Source organism: Acartia tonsa, chromosome 9 (assembly GCF_053477335.1).
Source record: "Acartia tonsa isolate MP-2025a chromosome 9, ASM5347733v1, whole genome shotgun sequence".
Classification (NCBI taxonomy): Eukaryota; Metazoa; Arthropoda; class Copepoda; order Calanoida; family Acartiidae; genus Acartia; species Acartia tonsa.
In genome coordinates, this window is record NC_137268.1 from 46,017,802 (window position 1) to 46,042,032 (window position 24,231).

The 24,231-nt window shown below is 31.8% G+C and overlaps 2 protein-coding genes across 2 annotated transcripts in view; both read right to left on the reverse strand.

Moving 5' to 3' along the window:
- Positions 1 to 24,231, reverse strand: part of LOC145329059 (cell adhesion molecule Dscam2-like) — a 219,139-nt gene that overhangs the window by 109,948 nt on the left and 84,960 nt on the right. The gene's annotated exons all lie outside the window — the stretch shown is intronic.
- LOC145329058 (uncharacterized) lies at positions 8,703 to 10,669 on the reverse strand. The gene is made up of 2 exons (XM_080173078.1): positions 9,531 to 10,669; positions 8,703 to 9,239 (listed from the first exon to the last, which is right to left on the reverse strand). Exons 1-2 carry the CDS (start codon positions 10,261 to 10,263, stop codon positions 8,947 to 8,949), a joined length of 1,026 nt encoding a protein of 341 aa, XP_080029204.1. The 5' UTR covers positions 10,264 to 10,669; the 3' UTR covers positions 8,703 to 8,946.

Sequence of the window (24,231 nt, forward strand, 5' to 3'; positions counted from 1 at the left end):
TGCAATACACATAGACATTCTCATCGTCGGTTCGTCTATTTAGAATGCTTATCCCTCTATTCCCACAAGTATAATACGAATTTGGTTGAGCTGGTGGAAGCTCAACAAAAGACCCACGCAAAGTATTATATTGCTTTAATCTAAGAATAAATGGTTGGTTTTGATATGCGATCGGAATTATATAAGTATATTAAGTATTAAGGAAGGAAAATGTTTTATAAAGTGTATTTATATTACAAGTGAATAAGTTAAGTATGAAAATATTTACAGGATAAGTGTTAAAATTATAAGTAGTGTAGGACAGAAAAGTGCCCTAAGTCCCAAGCAGTGAATTGTGCTAATTGTTAGAATTCTAACATAAGGCCTAAGCTCAATTCATGCTAAGTACCAAGGGTCCTAAATTTAAACTACAATGCATGCCAAACAACTAAGTCATTACCTTTTAAAGCCAGAAGAGAACTTGATGGTAGGAGAGTCAATAAATAACTAACTTATTTTAAGAGATACATGCTATAACATCAGCTTATAATAAGGATCTTAGTGTTTGTCTGTTCAATAAAGTGTCTGTATGTTAACTTGTGACGTAAATCAGACATGGTTGTAGGCATACATTCTTGTACTGATTGGTTACATGATTACTTTAACAATAAACATAATGTCTTTAATAAACATATAATATTAACGAATCACATACAAATTACCATGAATAGGCTAGCGTTACCCATATATGGTGTTATATTGGTAAAGGTAGGCCTATAAATGCATAAAAGGATACAAATAATGCCTTGGGCCTAGCTAAAGTAATTGTGTCTCGTGCCTGAATGTTACTTGATAATTACAGAGGCACATCAATCAAATATTTAGATTCTACTCTTATATAGTGTTAACTTTATATCAAACATTGATAGATAGTCTGGATGCGAAGCATTTCTGTAAAAGTCTTATATGTACGTTCAAAGAATTTGAAAATTGGGGATCGCATCTCCATAATTTGATGCGCGAAGCGTAGAAAAAAAAATTCTGTTGGTGTGGCTTTTTGCTTGACAACCCCCTTGGCTCTTTAGGGGATGTAAACCTATGTCGAGGGGGTTTAGTGGGGTGTAGGGGATTAGACACCTATTGGGGTGTATCCACCCTCTTTAATTTTGCCATGGGGTTGAATACACCCCCCATATCTACGCCTCTTGTTGAAAATATAAATGACAGGCATGACCGACATAAATCATTGAAATTATCTAGTTTTATTACAGATTTTTAAGAAAGGGAAAAAAATTAGGGGAAAACTATTTTGATTTTAAATATACAAAATTTTTTGCTTGATAACCCCTATTATGTTTTTTTAATGGGATGAAAAGTAGATGATAAAAAGTTGTTCTTTTTAATCAATAAACATTCAAATTTTTTATAAACTTGATTTTCAACTTTTTTTTGTTGATAATTCTTTTTTTAGATATGAATTTGTATTTATCTAGGTTTTTGTTTGATTTATCTAAAGACAAGTATCCTAAAAAATAATATAGCTGTTCTGTAAATTTTGTTAAAAAACTAGGGGCTTTTTATTCGAAGGGAGGGGCCCATAGGAGACAAAAATTGCCTAAAACCATAAGACTTAAAAATTAAAGAATGGTATAGCATAAAACCATCACCATACCCATTTTAATTATCACTAAAATGCTATTAATCGATTTAGTGGTTAATGAGATCATAACGACAAAAAAAACTTACTTTTTTAATATAACGGGGTAGTCATTATACATCAATATAGCGTTTCATGGCATTTACGAAATTTTAATAATGGTCATAATGGAAAACCTATCTTTTGCAATAATTTGTCAGCTTTGAACACATTTGAAACGTAAAAAAAACTCAGAACAATCAAAACTTGTTTAATTCAATATTCAAAATTTGAACAACAAACCTATTTTTTATTCAATCGAATAACCAAAGATTTTTGGTGTTCTATTCTTAAACAAAAATCATTTATTTTTTAAGAGCGCAGCTATTTGTTTTTGGTAAGTTACAGATTTTTTATATTTTTAACTGCAAGCAATCGTCATGAAAATAGGGAAAGGTATTTTTGAAAATAAAATAGGAATTATAGCTAGACAACTAATATTTCCAATACCCACAAACTAATTCTAAGCTTCTTACTATATGATGACCAACTATAATTACTAATATCCGAGTATAATTCGACTGTAATTCATGATGGTTCCCAAAATTTATTATTACAATATATTATTCAATAAAAATTTGGGTACTTTTTACTAAGTATTGATAAGGTTATAAACAAATTTCAATAATTTTAATCTATATAACCATCATATTAGTATAAAAATGATTTAACTGATATTTACGTCGACAAATGAGCATATTCTGTACAAAAAGTATAAAAATCAAATACCTAGCATTGGTCATTATTATTTCTACGGTCGTGCAGTGAATTTTCGGGAGTGGGGCATCTACACAATGGCATCGAATTTGCATTTTTGGGGGACAAAAGTTCACAATGCATAATAACCTAGGAACTAAAGGTATAAAACAATAGATGATAAATTTATATTTTTGACTCCAATGATTATAAACATAATCGCCCATCTGTAGATCTAAATTATTGGTTGAAACGTTTGGACACTGCTAGGTAGAAAACAATCGAATAAAATCTATAAAAAGTACCCCACAGTCTATAAGTAAACAAACGAGAGAACGTTTAATAAAAGTTTAGATACTAGAATATTTTATAGTTTTAATTTTTGTTAATTTTGTCCATTTTAACAGGATTTGATCCCGCTGTGGTTGATGGGGTAACACGCTGTTTTAAGATTTTCTCCAAAAGAGATATAAAATGAGGAAGGAAGAAAAAGAGAAAAGAGAGATAGATAGAGAGAGAGAGAGAGAGAGAGGGAGAGTGAGAGATACATAGATAGAAAGAGAGAAAGAGGAGAACAGAAAATGAAAGAGATATAGGAAGATTTAAATGTTGGTTTCGATCAGCAAATACAAAGAACATATAAACATAACTTTACATTATTGGCGTTCACAGCGATTTCCAGGGGAATTTTATAACCATTAAATAGGAAGGTAGAACTTCCCAATTTCAAATTAGAGGGGGTACTAAAGGGCAGAAAAGCAATTCAACCCGTCTTTTATTTTCTTATTAAAATTCAATCAGTTGCTTTCATTGTACTTTAAATTATTTCATTATATGACATTTTCATAAATAAATAGAAAATTTCTTTCTTGGCAAAAAAATGTCAGTTTGAATCAAAACAGGACAGGCAAAGATATAAAAAAACTCATTTGAAAAAAATGTTGAATTTATGGCACACTACCCCAAACCCGTTAAGCCATAGCGCAAGGAACCACCCTCTCTAGACGTTCAGACAAAACAGGACACACTAAAATCTTTGTAAAGCGAAAATCACTGTAAATTCTTCGTATGTTTTACCTTAAAGAGAATCCCACATAAGTTTGAAGAAATATAATTAATGAATCAATGATGCCATCTAGTAAAATACAGAAATTTTTCTTACTACAGATAGATACGTAAAGATTTAAACAAGGATGACAACATCCATAAAAGCAAAGCACTGAAACGGTAGTACAAACGGACATTAACTCTTGTATAGTGTCTAAACTGAATAATCAGAATATAAAAGTATAAGATTCGAAGCAAAATTGTAACTAATTTCTTTGAAAAACTACAGGATTATGTTTATGGACATACTTACATTTTTAGGACTTGATTATAGAGTTGCTTAGCTTAATAATATAATAATAATAATAAGAACTTTTATTCAATAACTCTTTCAACCCTGTTATGAGATAATCACATAGACATTTTAATTATTACATTATGACATGGCGATTAAATAAATCAATATATTCATATTTATCTAATAATTATACAGTTTTAATTATTACGGGTGAACATTGCTGGTTAATTTGGATAAACTAGGTGATTTCTCTTTGGCGGCCCAGGTGAGGCAGAGCCGCTGCTGGCTGGACTGTGGTTGGTGTTGGTACCACTTTAGCCTGCCGGTACCGCCAATTGGCGGATTAAATAAGTTATCCGCTGCGTGGTTCCACTGCCTTAAATCTGCTGCAAGCTCGCCTTCTCCGCTGCTTCTGCTACGCCTCCGCATCCCTGACTCTCCATAACAACCTTTACAACAATGTTAATACGTGGCCGATCAACGAATTGATCGGCTAGCGGTTAGTCGGGCAGAGGATAATCAAGGCTTTAGTGGGCGTCTCAGCTATAATTGTGATCAATGGACATACTGTGTGACTACAAGATAAGAATAAAGAAGAATGAAGTAAAGGAAAAGAACAAAAGAAAAATGAAAGAATCGGTTTTAGGTTAAAGTTAAGATTTTTAATTTAAATTTTAAGATTCAAGTGAATAATTTAACATTAGTTTCTACATTAAGGGTAAATCCAACAGTTTTTCGAGGAGCTTTCCTCTGCCAGATTAAATAAATTAGATTTTGTTAAGTTAATTTGAAAAGAATTAAGGAATTAAAATATCTAAAAAAAAAAATTGTACAAAGAAATCGAAAAAGATATGAGTTTAATTTAAGATTAATTTAAAATTTGATTAAATAAACAAGTGTCGGAAAAAAGAATTAAAAATTAAGAGAAAATTTGCTTTGATTTTTGATTTTTGATTTTGGCGGCAGAGGTCAGCCCCTAGTAAGGAACTTATTTTGACGTAACATCTAATTCCAGGGATGTAGGTACGTGGATTGGACTCTAAGGACACAATGTAATCCCGACAGGAGGCTATGGCTGCAGGGAATCTCGCACTTAGTCCAAACTGATAACAAAAAATACAATCAAAAAATTTATCATTTAAGGTTTACAGTTTAAAGTATCAAAGAAAAAATTTCAAGGAAAAATTTCATTATATGTCCCCGATTCCCTGTAAAAAGATTTATGTTCCGGACAAGACTTGAGGGCTAGGACAAAAAAGGCAAAAACTTTCAAGGATGAAGAAACTGATAAAAAACTGATGCCCTGTCAACTATGTGTCAAGGGTTGATGAAAAGCTGTCATGTTTTTAAGATTTGAGATTTGAAATTACTAAGAATACCAGTTCCCGCCTCACAAATGAAAAAAAAAAAAAAAAAAGGATAAGGATAAGAATAAACGAAAAAAATTGACTTGTTAAACTGCTTTTAGGTGGTGATTATGAATATGAGTATGATGTCATGTGTGTCTTTCTGTAAAATCAATAATATACAAGGTGTTAATATTAATAATAAACATAATTATTGGTCGAAACTAGATGGTATTTAAAATATGAAGGAATGCTTTCCTTTTAAACTCTAGGTATGTAGGAATGATTTTTAAATTTTCTGGTAAAGAATTCCATATTCTTGGAAAATAATGAAGTGGGGAGTTAAATATAAAATTCCTATTAGTTTGATCTATTGTGAAATCATACCTAAATCTAGTTTCATAACCATGTATCGAGTTACGGGTGTTCCATGTGTTGTCAAATACTTTTGGTTGGAGATTATTTTTATATTTATACATAAATAAAAGGACATCATAGTCCATTTGCTTTTTAATTGGTAAAATTTCCAACTGTTTGAATAGAATCCTTGACGGAGTCCGGCGTGGTTTTTTTAATATTATGCGACAACATTCTTTTTGAAGTTTTAATATAGGCTCAAGTAAAGTGTTTGGAACAGCCGTAAATACTATTAAGCAGTAACCTATTATTGATTTTACATAGGACGAATAAAGCAGTTTAAGATGTCTTGAATCTAATAGATTTTCATTTGTTTTAGCGAAAATACTATCCTTAGCAACCGTTTATGCATCATGTTAAAATGAATCTTAAAGGACAACTTTTCATCTACCTGGACACCCAGGTGTCTTGCTGCACGTTCACTAGGCTCCTCCCTACTCAATGATATATGATCTAGCTTGCTGATTTTTTCTGGAAGGTTTTCTCCTTCATGATTTGTGTTAATATATACTGGGAACTGAGCAATAAGATTCCTTTCCTCTTCTGTAAAGTTTTGCTTTGGTGATTGAAATAAAACTACCTTGGTTTTTTTGCTGTTAATAATTAAACGATTGCTATTATACCAATCTGTGATCTGGGGAAGAGTAGTTTCAATCTTATTAAACAGTTCCTGTACATTATTTGCAGTTATCAACACAAAAGTGTCATCTGCAAATAAGCTCAGAAGTGCATCCCTAGTGGCAGAGTCTAGATCATTTACCATGAGGAGGAAGAGTAATACGCCAAGTGTCGAGCCCTGGAGAACACCTATAACAATATAAAGAATATCAGAAAATTCTCCCCCAAAAGCCACCTGTTGAGCCCTACCCTCAAAGTAACTCTCAAACCATCTCAAGACCACTCCACGGCAGCCATAATGCTCAAGTTTTTTCAATAAAATTGTACGATCAACTAAGTCAAAACATTTTTTTATATCTATTAATATCCCGGCGCACACTTTCTTTTCAGAAAGTGCAGCCGTGATACGATTGACAAGATCAAGAACATTATGTGCCGTGGAGATATTAGGTCTGAAACCAAACTGCCGTGGGGAAAAAAAAGATCTTTCATCCAGGAAGGTATATAGTGTCCTATACATAATCTTTTCTAAGGGTTTGCTGAACGTATTGATAATTGAAACCCCCCTCCATGCCTCTAAGCTACTTACTGGCCCTGATTTGTAAACAACGACATTTTTGCTTATTTTCATTTCTGAGGGAAAAATTCCCTTTGAAAAACTAAGATTATATATATGGGTAAGCGGCTTACAGATGTTGGCGGCGCATTGGACCAAAAGTTTGCATGATATATCATTCACATCCTTTGCAGTCTTAGGTATGCAACTCGTTATCGCATTAAATACCTGGAGTTCATCCAGGGGAGGAACGAATACACTATCATTTATTGGGGGGGGTAGGTAATCATGAAAATCTTTGGAAGTGTTGGGTATTTCAGGGGTGAGATTCTCACCTAATTTTGCAAAATGCTGGTTAAAAGAATTTGCAATGTCTTTTTTGTTTTGGATTTTTTTCCCATCAATTTCCAAATATTCTATCTCATTTTGAAATCTAGATTTACCCATCACTTCCCTCAAAACTTGCCATATCTGTCGACCATTTTTACCCGCTTTTTCAAGTTCAGATTGATAGTGTAAACGTTTTTTTTCCCTGCATGCTCTCTGGTAGTTATTGCGGTAGCGGCTATAGTTATCCCAATTTTCTTCTGTTGGTCTATTTAAGGCTTTTCTATACAACTTATCTCGGAAACGATTACACAGCAGAAGATGTTGGTTCATCCACTGCGACTGCGGCATAGTGCGGCGATTATTCCGTATTTCTTCCTTTGGACAACAGCTGTTGTACAAAGAAACAAACACAGAAAAAAATTTCGCATAGGCTAAGTCAACATCCTCCGTGTTAAGAACTTCTTCCCAATCTTGTAATGATAGTTCATGGTTTAAATTATCAATGTTTGCTTCCTCAAGGAATCTTTTTTCAAAATATTGTGGTCTTTTTGCAGGTTTAGGAATGATATGAGAGAATGAACTACTAAGTACAAGATGGTCAGATAGATCTGTTACAACTACATTAGAATCTACAAAGTTGTCTAGAAAATCCCTACAGAAGATCGAATCAATAAGGGAAAATGAAAAATTTTGGATTCTAGTTGCTCTTAATGTTAGAGATAAATAGCCGCTACTTATCATAATATTGAGAAAACGAGAGGCAGGACCTAAGACGTCATAGGATGTGAACAAATTAAGATTAAAGTCGCCCATAAAGAATGTTGGAAGATTACAATCATCAATAACGTCTAGAAAGTCAGCAAGAACATTAAAAAAAGTTTCAAGATCCTCTGGGTTTTTATGTGGGGGCCTATAAACATTTACAATTAGGGCTTTAAAGTTGCCAAATGAAATCTTAACACACATAGTCTCAAATATGTGTGGTATAAAAAAATTCTTGAATAAAACTTTAGTTTGATATTTGTTATCTACATATAACCCAACCCCTCCCCCCCTCCCTTCCAGTCGTGGGGCAGAGATAAAGTTATAATTATTTAATTTTAGACTATCTCTGTTTGACTCCTCCGACAACCATATCTCCTGCAGGGATATGATCGACGGGCCCATCCCCTCTAACGAAGCCTTGTCAATTAAGTTCCTTAGCTGTTGGACTTTACTATTTAAACTCTGAATATTTATAGAAAATATTTTAAATAATTGATTACTTGAAGACTTGAATTTATTAAAAAGAGAATCTATATCAATATAGTCACACTTTATGTTAAAGTCACTAGAGTACTCTCTAAATGTATCATCGTAGAGAATACTACAGAGATCATAGTTGATATTCCCATTAAGCCCCTCAATATCATCTACCTGACCAGAACCCGTTGCTTATGGATGCGTCTGGAGGCCAAGGACACGGGGGAGCAGCTTCAGCTTTGGTTCCAACTATGCAGGCAGCATCTCTTGGCATGTGTTCCACTAAAAAAAACATAAATAATAATCGTGATATGTCTCTACGAGTCTTTTTCTCCCCCCCCCCCCCCACCCCATTAGTTAGAGAAAATTTAGAGATTAATTAGAGAGAAAAATTAGAGAAAAAATTAAAGAAAAATTAAATATGATTAATGGCTAAAGATTAGAAGAGAAAAAAAAAGAATGCTCACGTAATAATTTACTTACTTAATCTTACTTAATCAGTCTTTTTTTATTAGTTTACGGCATTGACAGATTATTTAATAATAATATATGGAAAATTAACACAATAAGAATAATTGTATAAAAACGGCCAAGCGTATAATTGTGTTAGTTGTGTTACATGTAAAATTACATGTGAAATTTGTATAATATGTATACCAGTAGCATTACAACAATATTTTCAATGCTAATATTAGGAATCCTGGAGTCTTTGGTAGACTGTTTAGGATTTGGTGGCTGTAGACCTTGTCGAAACTGTGGTCGTTGTTGATGTTGTCGTACCTGTGGGAGCAGTAGCAGCCGTTGCTGTACCTGAGGCCGGGGCTGTCCTGGACTTGGATGGTGCTGGAACCGCGGCACCGCTGTCTGGGAGGGCAGGAAATTCGGCGGTGTCAGCGTTAGTAACGCCGATAGGATCCATGGTAGGTTGATCCTCATTGTCCCTCTCTATCTGGATACTGGGCAGCTTGTTGGCTTTCAGGTCCTGGAGTAGAGATTTAATCTCTGACTCGAAACCTTTAAAAAAGACATCTTTGTTAGACTGGCCGTTTTCTCGCATGAATTTAACGATTAGGTTGTCCGTCTCAATAATGTCCTTCAGTGGCGGTAGCGGGGTAATGAGGCCTATATGTGATCTGGCCATGCTGTTGAGTACTTTTACCCATTTCTGTGGCCCGTCTGCGGGCATAAAGGCCACGCTAGTGCCTGACAGCTTAGTTTTGGACGCAAGTCCGCAACTGTGCAAGTAAGTCATTAGGCTACGGTTTGTGTCCGCCAAATCGTGCGAACACTTGATGAATTTCTTACCGTCAAATGAGACTGCTGCGCTACTACACCACTGTGTCTTGTCCCTGGCACGTTGATCGATGGATTGGAGATGTCTTCGCTTGTTTATCATGAAACTGAAAAGTAGATGTCTTGAGTAAAAGCGAAAGATGTAGTTTCTAGGTCCCTTCACCCTTTGGCTCAGTGGATGACTATATTCGATTGTATTGTCATAGTGTATGTCCTTCTCCGGATTCTGGGCCTGTAAAACAGGTTTGATAATTATATTAAACACTTCATGACTTGTCGGGGTTTTTTCCAGCCAGGGACATTGAACATTGTTTACCCGAATAGACCAAAGACGGTCACGTTGCTCTCTATGAGCTAGCTGGGACAGGACATAATCGTTTAACATTGTTTGGCACTTTTCGCGGGCCGATGCGTTATCAATGTAATTGTGAAAATCCTTCGTTAAAGACACTATTCGAATGGCAATTTGTTGTTCAGTTGACAATGTTTCACCTTCAATAATCGATCGAATATCATTCATTTCATCACGATGTTTTATGTTCAGAGCTTCTATGCTCTCTTTGAGGCCGCGCATTTCGCTCAAAAATGTTTTATTAAAACTGTCGCTGCTTACCTTTTGTAGCTTCTCAAATGCTTGCACTGACTGACTGACAGCCTGGCTTACAGCCGACTTGATGTCTTCTTGCAAAAAAGACCGCACCTGATGAAGTGCGTCCTGCGAAAGCAGAGCCTTTGGAGGCGGCATTTTATTTTATATAGCAAGCGACACTTAATAATATATAATATTAGATGTGTATTAGAGCGTGGTCAAGTAAAAACTGGACTAAAGAAATGCGCGGGTTAGTTAATCTCTGTTGATCAACCAATAGCCTAAAGATAATTGGTGCGTTGGACCAATGAGATTTCTTTCTTGTCGGTAGAAATTGTTTCGGCCAATGAGCGAGCTAGTTCGCCGGTAGCTCCTCCAATGAGGGGCCAGTACGAAAGTACGCCTTTCCGAGTGTGTGTGGCTGAGGGGTATGGTGATCAAGGGGAAGGGGGTACGTGTGTACGCCTTCCGAGTGTGTGTAGCTGAGGGGTGTGATGACTGAGGGGTGGGGGTATCTTGGGGAAGTTAAAAAAGGGTAGAGTGTCTACTCTGTGCTAGGCATAGGTGTTGCTAGCTGAAGGGTAGACTAAAGACTTATAATATTGTTCTTTGTTGTTCCAGGAATCAATATACCAAAAATCAGATCAAACAGATTATTAGATCACATAAAAATTTGTTGTTAAAAAAGTAGAAAAATCAACATGTTTAAAATAGACATACGGAGATTCTGGTAATGATTATAGAGTTGCTACGCTTTCTAAATCGTACCTAATTACTACAGGAATCATCAAAGTTTGAAATCGATAGGACAATTCTAACATGCCTAAATTAACGAATAAAAGCTATCTATCTCGGACGGACGGACGGACGGACTTACGGACGGACCGACCCTAATTATAGAAAAGCTTCGCTTTTAATTAGCTATTTTAAAAATATTATAAATGCGAGTGCTAAGAAACGCCTTATTTTTGTTACATGTTGCATCTTATAAACTTAGGAAGGAAGAAGGAAAAGACTAGTTGATAGAAAATTGGAAAAATAGAGAAAAACGAAAAAAATATGTAAGAAAAGAAATAAAAGAAAAGAGAGAGAGAAGAAAGAAAGAAAGAGAGATAAGGAAAAAGTAAGAAAGTAAACGAGAGAGTAAGAATAAGAAAGAAAAATAGAAAAGGAAAGAGAAAGAAAGAAAAAGAAAATATAAATATAAATAAGCTGAGCTACATACGTTTTAATTGATTCTTGTTGTGATTTAAAAACAATCAAACTTCCTTTTACTTTGGTTTTTAAACTTCCTGGCTAAAATTTAGAAATTTTAAAAATAGAAATTAGGTATCCTTATACTAAGGTAACAGGTTGTCTGTGTGTTTGTACCGAAGGATCTCGCTAACTGCTAAACCGATCGGGTTCTCCTAAACAGGGTATCTTCTCATAGGTCCCGGGAAGGTTTATGACTATTTTGGGGGAGGATACCACCACCCTCCCAAGAGAAATCACAATAAATCGAAATTTTTTTTCTCTCGAACAGAGACTCCTCCGTAACATTGCACGGTATCGTAGAATCTTGATAGAGACTCCTACGTAACATTGCAAGGTATCGTATTATTTAAAAGAAAAACATATAAAGTGCCACTAGAGGCCTCTAGGGGCGTAGCCGCTAGTATTCTATAATTCTATAAAAGAGAAGATACCCTATAAATATTATTGTTTAGTCTGCCTAATGCCAATAATGCCGTATAGTAGTAGAACTTACAGCATAATTATTCGTGAAAGGATAAACATGAATGGGACAGGTGAACAAAACAGTTTGTCTCCAAGTTTATTCCAATACAAATTAAATTCTTGAAGCTTTTAACTTATTGATAACAATTACAGCATGCTACTTTACCATAGTATTATTAGAGTAACTTGAAGAAGCTTTATTGCCAATCAGTGATCGTAAGTGGTATGACAATGGACAATAAACTTAAATACATCCCCAATAATGATTTAACAAATTTACCCTTGCTGTAAATCTGAATTTTGGTTGAAAATTTGAATAATGCTAGTTTGAACCAACTAATAAAAATTTGACAAAGTCGTTAAAGTTATAAGCTAACGAATCTATTTACAGTCGATCCTTTCTTATAAAGATCTTATGACTCCACTAGCTTTTTAGAAGAATTCTCCCTATCCAATTTTTTGCACTTTCATATTTCTTTTTTGGGGTTTGGTATGTAATAAAGAGCATACCTTTATCCTTAAGAATAGAAAACAAGTACATTATTGTCCAACAAATAGGTTGATAGTCCGTTTGATAGTTTTCCCTGAAGGTACCTATTGGAGCACAACCCCCATCAATTATTTTGAAATGAAATGAAAGTAAGCGGGGCCGGGAGCTTAGGTTTTAGTAGGTTTTGAAGCCCCGCAGTGTTAAGGCACCGTAGAGTTAAGCCCCCTCCCCCTAATTTTCTAATTAATATTAGAGTTTTCAGTGCTCGATACTCACTTGAAGGGAAAGCACCATTTGCGAAAGTTAATGCACATTTTACTGTATATTGTTCTAATGGATATAGAAAATAAGTATATTATACCAGAGGAAAAATTGTTGTCAATTTAGGTTGCTAACATGGACATTATTTATGGATAAGTTCGTTCATTCAATAGGAGAGGAGGCGAAGGATTAAGGGGGTGGATTGGGGGTATCGTTATCTTAGCCAGCTACGAGACTCACTTTACTAGAGTACATGATAATCCGGTGTAAGATCCAATTGATAATAAATCCATTATTGTTCTCTTTGTTCTATTTGTACGAGTTACAAAATATTTTTCTCATTTCCATTTTCAGAAACATCAGAAAGCATAATCGTGCACTTTCTCCTCTCATTTCTTTGCGCATTTTTGTTATATCAAAGCTTTTTTTATTATTATGTAAGTACGTCATTGCTGCAAATTTATCCTAGTAACTAGCTCATATATGTCATTAGAATACTGTTTTTGAAGTATATTAACTTTTAGATATTGTTTTCTAATGGACGTAGGGAACATTGGGCTGTAAATTACATCGGTACCCAAAGTTTAATAAACACGTATTCTCAGTCGTCGTGTTAAATTGAGATACTTTGTTTGGCTGGTTAACAATAGTAGTGTTTAAACTTTTCAACTGATGATTTAATCTAATTTGTCGTCTTTTGCTAAGACCCTAGGTTATTTAGTATTTTTACTGAATTTTGATAAGAATTCAAACCTCTTAATTGCATGTTTATCAAGTGTCATTCATGATCATTATTTTTACAAATATCATAAAGTTGACAAAATTATTTTAATATTTAACAACAAATTTTATTTATGATTTTTATTATATAGAAATGTATTTCTTTTCAAAAATGTCTTATTATATTTTGATTTAAATTTTTTTTGAATTTTAAAATCAATCATCTTTTTTTATATTCTGTGATATATGGTTAAAATATGTATTTTAACAAAACAGCAAATTCATATAAAATGTAGGTTTATTGCAATACTACGAGAAATATCATTTGTCAAACCCTGCGTGGAATACTACATGCCAATTGAACCTTACAAAATCTAACTTAAACCTAACTCATTTAACCCATATTAGAGTAAAACAAAAGAGGGGAAGGGGTTGAATAACTGTATTACCCCTTTCCAAGGACCCTTTGCTGACATTCAATTGGGTCTTTGAAAATCAACCAATAGCGTCGGGAATATTGACACAGCCAAGTTGCTACAAAAGAGCAGAAAGCAATTTGCTAGCAGACGAAAAAGGCCCTCAACAGGGAAATCCAGGTAATTGCCTGGTTATACATCTAATACTATAGATTTATACACCATTTTATGTTTTTGCTATTCGACTCACTAACACGTGATTTACTAAAGTGCATAAACACTACATATGTATAATGCATATGTGAGCGAAGGAGAAAGCATAACTAAAGTTAGGTGCGTGTGTATGTCCTACCAAAACAGCCAAAAATGTTATCAATTAAAAGCGAAAATATTACATAATAGCAAAATGAACCAGGAAGTAAAACGTGAATGTTCTTTATTTTAACAATATATTACGCGTATCTCAATTAATAATGTATATCTAAAGCCATATTAGTCCCCTACCTATTAAGTTTTGAAAATTTAGCATGTTTTACCTTATTCAACCTTTAATAATGTTTTGCTTATATTGAAAAGTTTTGAAAATGCTACATATTCAATAATCTACGGTTAAAATATTTATTGGCTATTTTGTAAAAGATATTATATTGTAAACCCACCATGTAAGACGTATTATGGTACTATTTTAGGCTACGTTTTGGCACCCGTTGGTAGCAAAATTTTCTTAGTTTCTAGATGGTATTAAGCAGGAAGGTAGATATTGGTCAATGGCAGTTAAAACAATACTTCTCTTAATTTTTACGTGTACCTTGTAAGTAGTTTAGGGGAGCATAATCTTCCTGCTATTTATCTTTTTTTCCCTAAAAGATTTACAAGAATTAGGACGTTGAACGATACATTTATCTTAGTTTGGCTGAGAACCAGTTCTGATCCAGTGGATAATAATCGGTTTTGAAGCCATACTGCAATGAATATTATACTTTCTGGTTTTAGATATTTAACAATATACAAGAACCTTGAAAAAAAAATGATTATTTTCATTGGTAGAATAAATATTTAAGTAGTATGTATGAATTAGTAGTATTATTAATATGTTTCAAACTAGTAGTGTTCAAACTGGTGAACCAATAATTTTAATCCAAAGAAGATGTTTTTTTTTCTTTTTCGTTTTTTTTATCAACATATCGTCTACTGTACATTCAAAAATGTGAATTTTGCATGTTTAAGACAACAAGTTTTGATAAAAGTATCCAACCGTTTTAAGCATACGTGTATTGTATTTATATAAAACCTTGGATACCAATTACCAATAAAATTTACGCTGTCCGCTCCGCTCCCTCTCTGCTGATGAACAAACAACACACAATTGTACAGAAATTATTGAGAAGCTTTACTACTCTAAACAACAAAACGTTGGAGTGGTTATTTTTTGCCGAACACAAAATTCTAATCATGTTTACAGTCTTTGAACTGTTGCTCAGGGACACGGACATTTATTCTAACCAAAAAAATTATATGTACATGAGTAGCCAGTAACATAAAAACGAAAATATTACTTGTATATTGAAATAAGAAAGAATAATTAGGCGATCTTATGACTTGTTTAATTCTAAAAAATACAAAAAATAGCTTTTTCTAAAAACTTCTTTCTGTATTAGTCTATAGATGTGTGTTTGTATGGGTTTATTTAGAGCGATGAACTTTGTAAATACTTTTAAATAATCCTTAACTTACTTTTAATTATTTTCTTCTTTCAATAACAAAATTTCTTATTAACCTTACCTGTCTGCTTTTCATTCTTTTTTGAAAGTTCAGTTGTAATTCAATGATATTTTACTTAAAATTAATTATAATCAACACGCTAATATAGTTATCATGTCATTATTAAAATAGCGTTACATTGTAGACATTGGATTATATTATTATGCATATTATTATGCTATAATATCCAATAAGATATTAAGGCAGATAGCTATAAAGAACTACAACTGAACCTTATTATACCAGGGATGGGTTTTTAAAAGATGCCGCGTTTTTTCGACAATTTTTTAGACATTGCTTGATTGAACGAAGACGATGGGATTTCAACACAGAGTATACAACATAAGAATTCAAAATTTTAAAATTATTTTTTTAGCCATTTGTATAATGTCTAATACAACTTAAATCCATTTTCGCTGCATATTTATTAATGCATCTTTTTAGATCTGTATTAGAATTATACAAATGGCCAAAATAATAATTTTAAAATTTTGAATTCTAAAGTTTTATACTCTGTTAAAAACCTTATTCCATCTTGAAGATCAATGCCCCGTACGATTTTAACAGAGTATACAACTTGAGAATTCAAAATTTTAAATTATTATTTTAGCCATTTGTATAATGTCTAACACAGCTCTAAAAAGATGCATAAATAAATATGCAGCGAAAATGGATTTAAGTTGTATTAGACATTATACAAATGGCAAAAAAAATGATTTTGAAATTTTGAATTTTTATGTTTTATACTCTGTGTTGAAATCCCATCGTCTTCGTTCAATCAATCAATGTCTAAAAAATTGTCGAAAAAACGCGGCATCTTTTAAAAACCCATCTCAGGCCCTACCTTATGACTTAACTCAATGAATTATTACCCTTTGTTAAACATTTTCAAGTGTTTATACAGTGATTGCTCAATAAGTAATACAATAATAAAATGGGTAGAAATATTAGAAGCTAAAAGAACCATTTTAAGATTTTTTAAATATTATAATAAAAGCTCGATAGTTTTAGGAACATAGTTGATAATGGTTACCATGCCTTTATACTGTCTGTGTCGACAAAATGATATGTTAAAGCATATTGACTTATTACCGATACAATAGTGTTTAACATTTAACTAATAGATAGGTAATTCACATATCGTTATTCTAATAACAGCCTTGTATATCATACTTTTGCTAATAATGTTCTTTTTACTTTTTTGGACAAACATTATCTTTGGTGATTTATGCTATTAATATTTAGCAAATTGATTTGCATGTATTTTGGAAAGGTGCTAGATGCTTAAAACTGTAAATTAATGACGTAGCTACTCTACAATCACCATTGGATGTTTGTCCATCTGTCGAGGTTGGTAATTTTTTTCAGTACATACCTATAAAAATATAAATAAAATTAAGAGGCAAACTATGTTTTTTAATAAGTCTAGCAATTTTAGAGATTAAAATAACAACTAAAACAATATAGAAAAAAAACTTTTATTATAAATTTAAAATTAAGTGTAATAATATTTTCAAATAGTTAAGATTACTGTTTATTACGAGTCTATAAATCAGCATATCACAAGACAAGATAATATGAGACAGAACAAAGATGACAACATCCATAAAAGCGAAGCACTGAAACGGTAGGACAAACGGACATTAACACTTGTATAGTATCTGAACTGAAAAATCGGAACACAAATGTATAAATGTCGAATCAAAATTGTAGGTAAATTTGTTGAAAAACTGCTTAAAAACAGGATAATGTTTATGGACATACTTACATTTTTGGACTTGATTATAGAGTTGCTTTGCTTATAATATTGTTCTTTGTTGTCCCAGGAATCAATATACCAAAAATCAGATCAAACGGATAATTAAAACACTTGAAAATTTGTTGTTAAAAAAGTAGAAAAATCAACATGTTTAAAATGGACGTACGGACATTCTAGTAATGATTATAGAGTTGCTACGCTTTCTAAATCGTACCCAACTACTACAGGAATCATCATGCAAAGTTTGAAATCGATAGGACAATTCTAACATGCCTAAATTAACAAATAAAAGCTATCTATCTCGGACGTACAGACGTACGGACGGACGGACGGACCGACCCTAATTATAGAAAAGCTTCGCTTTTAAAAAGGGTTATGGTAGCTATATATTTGCTAAAAGTGCAAATCCTTGTAAAATCTTATTAAAATTAAAAAGAGCTAGGCATAGACGTCCAAGGTTGGGACTAAAGAGTTGTTTAACCAACCTCAAACTTTTAAAACCCTTCATTTTAGCCTCATTTAAATAAAAAGCTTGGACGTTCCTGGAGCTAGGCCAATAGAAAATATTCTTTTAACAAATATTGTGAATAAAAAAGCGGAGAAGTTTAATTTGTCCTACATTAAATCAGTAATGAAACTATCCCCAAAAAAACATCAAAATTAAACTAAACATGTCCCAGTTTATATGTTTATTAGGGACAGAATTGCCTTATGGTATTCTATTCTTATGAATTTAAAAGCATATTCATAAGGTGTTTTTATAATCATGTAAAACAAATATTAAAGCTTTCAACAATTTTTAAACAACTTTAATTGGATATTGTCGGTTTTTTTAAATCGCCTCTTAATGGGCGTTTCGTCGTATTTTCACAGTAGATTTTCTCCTATTTTTAGCCCCTGCTCCTAGGGTCTCCAACCTTTCGGGACAATCATTAACATTTTCCTAACCTAACCTAAAAAAAACTGCAGAGCTAAAATTTTATCTTTTTACAATATCTGTAAAAACAGCTGATATTGTAATTGATGTAATATTCTTGAATAATATACATGAATATTAATCACAAACATTCTGACTTCAAACTTTTGGTGGTTGGATTTTGGTAGCTATTTTTTTGTTCTGTACAATTTAAATTCTTATGTCTATTTCTTGTTTTAATCATTACATTTCTATCTATCTTTTATTCTAGAACATGTAAAATTAGTTAACACAAATACTAAACGATTCAAATAAACAATATTTATGCTTTTTTCGATTTTGTACTGTATAAATACTGTAAAACCAAATATCCATCACCAAAATGTTTTGTTGTATTTTTAACTGTTTTTATGAATTTGAATTTTAAAAAGCTTTAGCTTTTGAGATACTATAGATGAGATGGTAGCTATTATTGCGCTATGAAGCCTGAGAAAAGAATAACATCTTTTTGAGAGTAAACGTATTTTCAAAAACTAAAAAAATACATATTCATTAACTGTTAATAATGTTTTTGTAATTATTTTTATTTTAGTTTGGAGTTTACTGATGTTTAACATTATCCGTATTGTAGAAACATATTATAGAAGATCTAATTGTAAATGTGTAAATAAAATATTTTATTGAGATAGGCTAAGATGTGTTTTGGCCGATGTCCTTAGATTATAAATAACATCAGACATCAATTTCATATTGGCTAGAGTGTAAATGTTTCTTTAATGTGCAATCCCTTTATTTCATTCAAGGTACAAGAGGCAAAATAAAGAATAAAACTTTGGAAAAAACGAATAAACAAAACAAGCACTAAGAAATAAAAAAGATCCTCTGATTTAAAAAAAAAAACAATTAGCATATCAAGGCGTTTTATTTTTTTGAACGTAATGGCAGAAAATAAAAGGTTTCTTTTAATGGGGATAAGAAAATTGATAATTCGGTCATGAAGAAAATTTAAAAATAATGTACAAATCTAAATTCCATTGTTCTGTCCCTGTATACCTGGATATTATTATATAAATGAGTGAGAGATGAATTTTAATGTAGATATTCATACAGAAACTGTAGGGGGTATTATACACCTTAGTTATACTTACAGGGATAATACAATGGTCGAAAAATTATTAACACCCCAAAGATGATAAACAAAATTCCCCTTTCTGTACATTAAAACTATAGGTGGAAATGTTAATACCTACCAATTAAGATCTAATGAGAGTACACAAAGTGTTTAACAAAACGTATAAACTTTGGAAACATTTATAATTTACACCCAATGTCCCCTCCCTGTGAAATTATACCTTATTATTCTTCGGAGTTTTTGTAGTTTCAATTGTATTGAATAATTCTACTATTTTTAGGTGTTTTGAACGAATACTTTCATGTTATTCTTTGCAGGGAGGGAAAGGACAATGGGCTGTTCATTGCACTAGTCTCTAAAATTAAAATAATATTTTCTTATTCGTTGGCTTAAAAATTTGGACACTTTTATTGAATTTTGATTGGTTGGTTTTATCAAGTTGAGTGAACTAACGTTTCAACCACCAATTGTAATCTACCGAATGGGTAATTTTGTGAATCATCATTAAGAACGTACACCAATTTAACAGTGATTGTCTTATCCCTTTAGATCCCTGATTATTCTTTGGCATTGGTTACAAATTAATTGTCTAAATCTAATCACCTATCTGTTTAACTTTTTGGTTACCATAGCCAATATAAACAACCTGATTAGAACACGGAAACATTAATCTATGATACAAAGTAGAATGATGTCTGTCCGTCCGTCCGTCTGAAGTTTAAGATCTCGGTAACCACTGAACCAATTTGATTCTACTCTTCAGGGTATATACCTATTGGTCCTGTGGTGGTTTTAGGCTATTTTCTTGGGGGGTGGGTCACCCCCAACCCCCCCAAAAACAAAAAAAATCCCCCCCATCTTTTTTTTATTGCAGAAGATTTCCTTGGTCCTTTTTTTTGCAGGAAATTTCCTTGGTCCTTTTACAAATTTCACCTCAATTTTTTTTGATCACCTCTTGGGGCAAAGCCCCTAGAGGCTAGGGGCGAAGCCGCTAGTAAAAACTATAAAGCATAATATTTAATATTTAAGACGTGGTAATATTGTTTTTTATCATTAGAGTTTTACATATTGTTAATTGTTTTCTCTATTAAGATTTCTAAACAAAAAGGAAAAAAAAATAAGATAATTAATAATTATCTTTATCAATTAATTAATTATTAAGTAATAATATATTAGTTATATATTTAATGTTAATATACTTTAGGTAATATGTTATTAACTTTATCAGACAAGTAGAATAATATCCCTAAAAAGCACAGCTATTTCCAAATAATAACATTTTAATAAAAAAAAATATTTTCAGTTACATGACAAAATGACATTCCAGATTATTGCTAATTATTACAGAAATGCTCATGCAAGGTTTGAGATAGATTAGACTTTTCTAACCTGCCTAGATCTACTTTCAAACTAAACGACGGACACACCCTAAAATAGAGCAGCTTCGCTGCTTTAAAAAAGGGGTGCGTCACACCTCGCGTTTTGTTTATCCTTGAATTTTGCCTATATTTCAAAACAGGGAAATACACAATAAAACAAATTTGAAAAGTACGAAAAAATCTTTTTAAAATGCTGATCTTGCGGTAAAGAAATTATTATTCATACATTTAAAATATCGATAAACTGAAAAATATATTTTTACAGAGCCTCCTTCAGGAAATAGCTACTTATGGACATAGTTTTCTTTATTTTCTTCAGATTATCTATCTCTTTGCTTGAATTAAGCAAAGCTGTGGCTTTAGCTAATAGTTAATGTCTTCCAATTTAAAAAAAAACTTCAAAACTTAAACTTATCGGCCAATTATCAAATTTAGATTTTTAAGTGACATAATCAAAATATCAAACTAATTAGATTCTACAACATTTCATAATATGTTGCAGTTGTGACAACTCTAATAAAAGCCTTGCAGTCGACATAAAATATTGTTGATGTGTCAGTTTGTAGTTATCATTCAAATTGATAAAATATACGTGATATTATGACAAGGGCAATTTTGTCGTCTATTTAGGTTGCTACTTTAGTTCTCATTTATCGGTAAATACTTTTCTCCGGTAGGAGGAGAGAACGGATGGAATAAAAGGGTTGGATATAAAAGGGGTATCGTTATTTTAGCCACCTGAAAGGACCATTTTATTAGATTAGGCAAAAATATTGTGCAACATCTAAGTAATTAAATATCGATTCGTATAATTACAAATAAACAGAAGTAAAAGAGTCGCCTTTTAATGTTTGCCCATTTAAAATAGTAATTAAACAATCAAGCACCGACCGACGTGGCTATAAATAAGCCACATACCTTCACAGTTTACTATTTTCATTTATTTTAAATATATTATATCATTTTTGGACTGGTTTAAAGCTTACTTTCATAGAACAATCTAATGAAATCTTATAAACTTAAAGTGGATTAAAATCGCAAATAATTGTGTTAAAATATTAGACAACCAACCCTTTCTTTAAAGTATAAAAGTACACATAACAAAATTCGTTCATTAAATAAAATTGGAGAAAATATTCAAAGATAATTAACTTGGTTATTGTATCAAGTGTGCATGTGGGAGGTAGGAGTGGGAACTACCTCTTTCACTATCCTTTGGGATGAAGGTAAATCCTTTTCCATTTGGAAATTTCTTAGTAGGGAACTAAGAAATAATTTTGTTGTCACTTTGCTTTTTAATAACTCTGCCCCCTCCCCCCTTCTTTCAGGTAATTTATCAGTGAGGGAAAAACCTGTCCCCCAGCTAAAATCATATGCACGCCCTTGATTGTATCCCAAACATGAGAGTATCCTTAGGGCTAAGACGTGTTGTATAGTTTCATAGTATACCCATCTCATAGTCCAACCCTCTAATAAAATAAAACATGGAAGTTTTTAGAGTTAGAAACATCCATGTTTTTATTATTGATTAGACTGTAAATTATACTGGTACCCAAAGTTTATAAAACCAGTTCTTTTATTCGTTGGGTCAGAGATTTGTGGGAACTTTTACTAAATCTGAATTAAGATTGGTTGGTGCTAACTGACAGAATTCAAATTTCTACCAGTAATTTTAATCTACAGAAGTGATAAATTTGTTTATTATCAATTGGGATTATTACATATTATGTGTATTCAATTAGTTTTAATTTTTAAAATCATGCCATTTTAAATTTTAAAGATTCTTTTAAAATTGTATCCTTTCTCTATAAATAAATTTATAATCAAGCTTCATATTAATTTTAAAATCTATAAATATAAATCTTTATACATATAATATCGTGTAAGGAAAGGGCTAATATTTAGTAATGTTGATTGATTATAAAAATTTAATATTATAATAATAAATACAATCTTCTAATCCTATTCCTATAAGTTACACCAATGACGAAGCTTTTTATATATAAAAATTTACGTCATACTGGACTGTCATTGGTAATTTAGTCTGTGTATTGGCCTATCATTGGTCAATTATATTGCATGACGTCATTTTTTTAGGCACTATAAAAAAATCACATATTCTGACTCCTTTGGTGTAAATACACATAAAAATAAGATGAATAAAATCTATGAATATAATAAGTCACAATCTTTTAGAATAAGATATAATTCTATAAAGGCTATTTTCCTTATAGCAAATAATATAGGGGTGATTTTTATAGGTTATTTTATAGAGAGTTAAGGAAAAGAAAAAACATATTTTAAATAGTTGTTTTTATGTTGTTGACTAAATAGAATATTTAACGAGTAGTACATTAAAATGTCCTTTAGAAATAAGTTTGACATTTCATATTATATCAAGAAAAGGGGTTGTTAATTTGTTTGCCCTTTAAGATCTCGTTAACCAGAAAATTATTTGAGTTAAGGTAAGCTTCACATACATACATGGTTTTGCAGTTATTCTATTTAAAATTAATATGCTTGGGATGGATTTAGAATACTTTTTATATAACATCTAACATAGAGTATCTAGATGCTAGGTGTGACTTTAAATTTAAATAATCTTTACTCTTTTGAAAAACTTTTGATATTGAGCTAGGAATATTGAATTATCTTACATTTGCGTATCCCTGAACCCTTTCAAGAAAAGAAGACTAATTAAAAGGCGGGCTTATATGTGGTATAGTTAATGTACATAAAAATATATGTATTTAAAAATGAACTTAGAAATGGGTATTTGTTGGCTTGTAAAATTAACGTTCCATCGAACCAACATATTTTTTAAAAACATCAGATAATTATTGGGTTGGTTGAGGGTTCGAGTAGTATAGAATATCATTATGAACTTAGTTCTTATTAAATGCTGCTATATCAGGCTTTATGATATTGATAATTATGTGTAAAAGGAATAAATTTATTATATCAATTAATCTATAATTTACACATTATTTTGCAAAAAATCAAACATTCTATTTTCATGTGGTTTCTTCTAGTATTATATTCCTTTTTCTTAAAAAGCAATTTTGTTTCCCTTTTTTTATCAGGATTTTAAAATCTATTGGTAACAACGTGAAAACACTTTCTTAGAGGAAAAAATTGGAGTAATGCGCTGGGAAAATAGTTTGTAAGATACGCAGTGCCAAGTTATGTAAACCATTTAATAGAGTAGCGGTGCTACGCTACAACCAGCTTTGTCTGTACATCCATTTTAAGCATTTAATATTTTATTTTACTTAAATATATTAAACAGATCAATAAACTCTTATATCATGGGTAAAGATTTATTTCATGCAAAGGTATGAAGATGTATATACCTATATATGAACTATGGTTAGAGTAATATTCAGCTTCGCCACATATGCACATATAGACATAATTGTCCTTGTTTTGACCCCAGAAAAAAAAAGTTTATCTATATTTACAGTGTCAGAGAATGACATCCTAAAAAATCCTATAAAAAATCGAAAATTTCATATGTTTAGTTCCTATTTATCTTGCAATCAACTCTATATGTATATTAAGCTATATAACT